The sequence below is a fragment of the Arachis duranensis genome, chromosome 5 (assembly GCF_000817695.3).
Source record: "Arachis duranensis cultivar V14167 chromosome 5, aradu.V14167.gnm2.J7QH, whole genome shotgun sequence".
Classification (NCBI taxonomy): domain Eukaryota; kingdom Viridiplantae; phylum Streptophyta; class Magnoliopsida; order Fabales; family Fabaceae; genus Arachis; species Arachis duranensis.
Window position 1 is genome coordinate 99,421,374 of NC_029776.3, and position 3,556 is coordinate 99,424,929.

The window sequence follows — 3,556 nt, forward strand, 5'->3', positions numbered from 1 at the left end:
TATTTTTAAATTTTATTATGAATAAAAAAGATTCTCAAATTATTTAAAAATGTAACAAAATACACATTCATAAACTGAAATATCTTACATTAACAAAAGAGAAAAGTGATATAACAAATAAAACTTCTTATGTAAAAAGATTCTAACCGGCAAGTGAATCAAGTCATGTTTTTATATTAACGGAGCAAGTCTTTGATCACGACTAGGCATTTTTGGCACGTTTTAAAATTATTTGAGAGTATTTTTGTCAATAATAAAATTCAAGAGTATTTTTATCAACAATAAGATAATTCGAATATATTTTTTTGTGGTTTATCCCCAAAATTAAGCAAACTAAAAATAATCATCAAATTAGTTCATATATTATTTAAGTCTACTTTTTTACAAGAAAGTTACCTTCTCCACCCTTGCTTTTGAAAGACAAACAATAGTGGAATTGTATCTACACACATCATCCTGTACAGCGAGCATCAACATTTTTTTTTTTGAAGGCACATTCCGACACAGGAAAAGGGTAAAAAGCAACAGAGAACTTGAGTACACGAGAAAACTAACTATTATTAAGTTCACATGGAGCTGCGGGTACAAAGAATGTACCCAGAGATAAGTGAGCTAATAGCAAAGGCAACAAAACCAAGGAATGCCATACTAATTGAGGCACTTGCCATCTCTGTGAACTCGTCTTTCCCCCAATTCGATTGCCAATCATCGACCCGGCTGGCTGCACATGATGATGCCGATATCAGAAGATATGCTAAAACCTGCTCATCAATTTTTGCAGATATATTAATTTTCAACAAGTAAAGACTTTGGTTCTTGCTGTGAAGGAAAATTATGTACATAGGAATCAGAGAGTTATGCATCAAATTTCACTAAATGCAAGTTATAGTATAAATATTGCATTTGAATAAGAACTTGGACAAAAGAAAGGTACTCATTATCTCATTTAGTTATAGTATAAATATTGCATTTGAATAAGAACTTGGACAAAAGAAAGGTACTCATTATCTATCAGCTAATTGGGTAATTGTTAGAGGCCTATTACATACATGGTCACATATATTATTCAAATCATAAATATTCCCAAGTAACAATGAGAAACTGAAAGTCCAAACTAAAGGTGAAGGATCTCATGACTTGCCTGATCAACAAAGAAATCAAAGTGGGAGCGAAGGTGGTGGTTGATCATGTGTTTCCCTGTGACTAGTTGATAAACCAGATCAAATGCTTGTAATCCTGCATATGCAAATGCGATGATATTCACAGATAAGCAATACCTGCCATATCATTAAGGCTTAATCATCACATGTATCCACTACTATAACAAAAAAAAAAAAAATTGGTAGGATAAACTGACTCAGAAAAACCATGTCCAAAAACAAGTAGCAGAAAGGAAGTATAAGCGACGGTTTAAAAGACCAAATTATGATACATAATTAGGCTGTAAATTCTCCTAAGTATTGCTTTACAATTAGAATAACACCTACAATAATGGCTCCCTAAACCCCTCACACTCAAGATCGAACACTTGTAGCATACACTATACTAGAGACTCCATGTGTGCAGGTGGCCCAACAGCCCCAACATACAAACACAGGGTGGCTTTGATATTATATTAGAATAGCACTCACCGATTCAAGACTATATCCTCACATGTGAGACTTCTAATACCATCAATGGGTTTTAGGTACCATATAGAAACTCAGACGTATGTTCAAGGATAACAAAGCTTGTATGAATAATTTAACCGGGGAATTAATATTATCTAGTATTTGTCTGTTAGAGATATAACCATTTATGTGCATCCTGATATCATGATAGCCGAACATATTTCTTCCAATAATCCATACCAATATCATTAAATAAAATTTGAATCTGGTCAAAGGAATATGAATTGGACTAACAATTATCAGTACTGAAAATCCACTGAACTTAACTGAACTAATGTGGATCATGAAGTTCTTGCCTATATAACTCTTATGCTCTAATCATTATTGAAAAGAGAATTAACAATTGTTATAATAATAAATAATTATAATAAGAAAGTTGGGAGTACCTATATTCCCTGTAGCGATCAAAGGAATCGCCACTCCAACCCTGAGTCCTATCGGAAGCCATAACCGAAAAGGAGATCAGGCACACGACAACCTCGCTCACCCGGAACCCTAGCGCCGCCTTCCTCAACGCCTCCTCCCTCCTCCACTCCCCCTTCGACTCCCTCTGCGGCGGCATAACAGGAGGCGGTGGTGGCGCGGGAACGACCGGCGAATGATGCGGCGGATTCTGACGCCTCGTGGATTTTTCGGGAGTGTACTGTGTGAACTTGTCGACGGCGACGATAGCCTTGGAATTGTCGAAGGGCTTCGCCGGCGATTCCTCCGACGACCAGTATATCGGCGATCCCTGCGTGTTGGCGGCATCCCACCGCGGTGAAGTGTGGAACGGGACCGGCGACTCGAACTTATTCGACGACTCGGAGTTTTTAGAGAGCGATTTATTCATCGCGGTGATGCTGCGTTCTTTCTATTTTTCTGCGATTTTCAGTTCCCTGCGCTTCGCGGATTTTCAAATGAGATAAAAGAAGCAAGGAAAAGAAGGAAAGGAAATGGAGTTATAGAGAGGTGGAAAGAAGAAAAGTTCAAAAAAAGAGATCAAAAGAAGAGAGATTAAAGAAAGATAGAAAGGAAAAGGAAAAGGGTGTTTCGGTGGAGAGAAAAGAAAAGAGAGGGAAAAAGAAAAACTAGGAGTAAGGGATTGTGTTTTTGTGTGTGGCTTCCTTTAGTGTGGGCCGTGCCACGTCATTGCATTTGTTATGCTGAGGAAAGCTTAGCATATTACTTTTATTAAAACCAATTGTTTGTTGCCATGTGGGTCAATCACTTGGTAATTGTAGACTCTTATAGTAGAGTGGACTATTTACTATTAGTTCATTTCTTGATTTGATTAGTGAGGGTGCATGGTAGGGAAGGTTTTACTTCCGCATTGGATCGGAAGCTTGAGTCGTTTTCTTATCTTGCATGTAGTACTATTTGGGATTTGACTTTAGTCATACTGGCACTAACTTCAATCAAGGTGGCAGATAAAAGTACATAATCATTCTTTTATCTTCCAAAATCTATACCGAGATAATAATGAGATGAATCGATGATAAATGTACTCTCTATTTGGATAAATTTTTGAAAAAAAAAATCAAAATGTAATTATTTCTTTTTTTTACAAAATTGTGATAATAAATAGTTTTTTTTATTAAAATCAGATTTTAGATTATTTTGATTTTATAAAAAACATTAATTTGTAAAACTATTTTTTTAAAAAGAAAAATCAGAAATACACAGATGCCATGTATCATAAATGTATGTCCCATTAGCTAGTGGAAGTGTGGAACCAATTCTTAACTTAACCTAACCCTTGAGCCACACGAGTGTGGCCTAATAACTTAAATATGTCTCATGTAAGTAAGAGGAGTAAAATATAATTTTTAATATTTTAAATATTTTATTCAAATTTTTAATATTTTAAAATTGTTATAATGTTATCTGATTATTAATTCTATTAA

At 35.2% G+C, this 3,556-nt stretch overlaps 1 protein-coding gene across 1 annotated transcript; it reads right to left on the minus strand.

Moving 5' to 3' along the window:
- Positions 1-340: 340 nt before the first annotated feature.
- LOC107491387 (CASP-like protein 4A3) lies at positions 341-2,720 on the minus strand. Its single transcript, XM_016112240.3, has 3 exons — positions 2,057-2,720; positions 1,142-1,277; positions 341-761 (listed from the first exon to the last, which is right to left on the minus strand). The coding sequence occupies exons 1-3, from the start codon at positions 2,500-2,502 to the stop codon at positions 567-569; spliced, it is 777 nt and encodes a 258-aa protein (XP_015967726.1). The 5' UTR covers positions 2,503-2,720; the 3' UTR covers positions 341-566.
- Between the last annotated feature and the right edge of the window lie 836 nt (positions 2,721-3,556).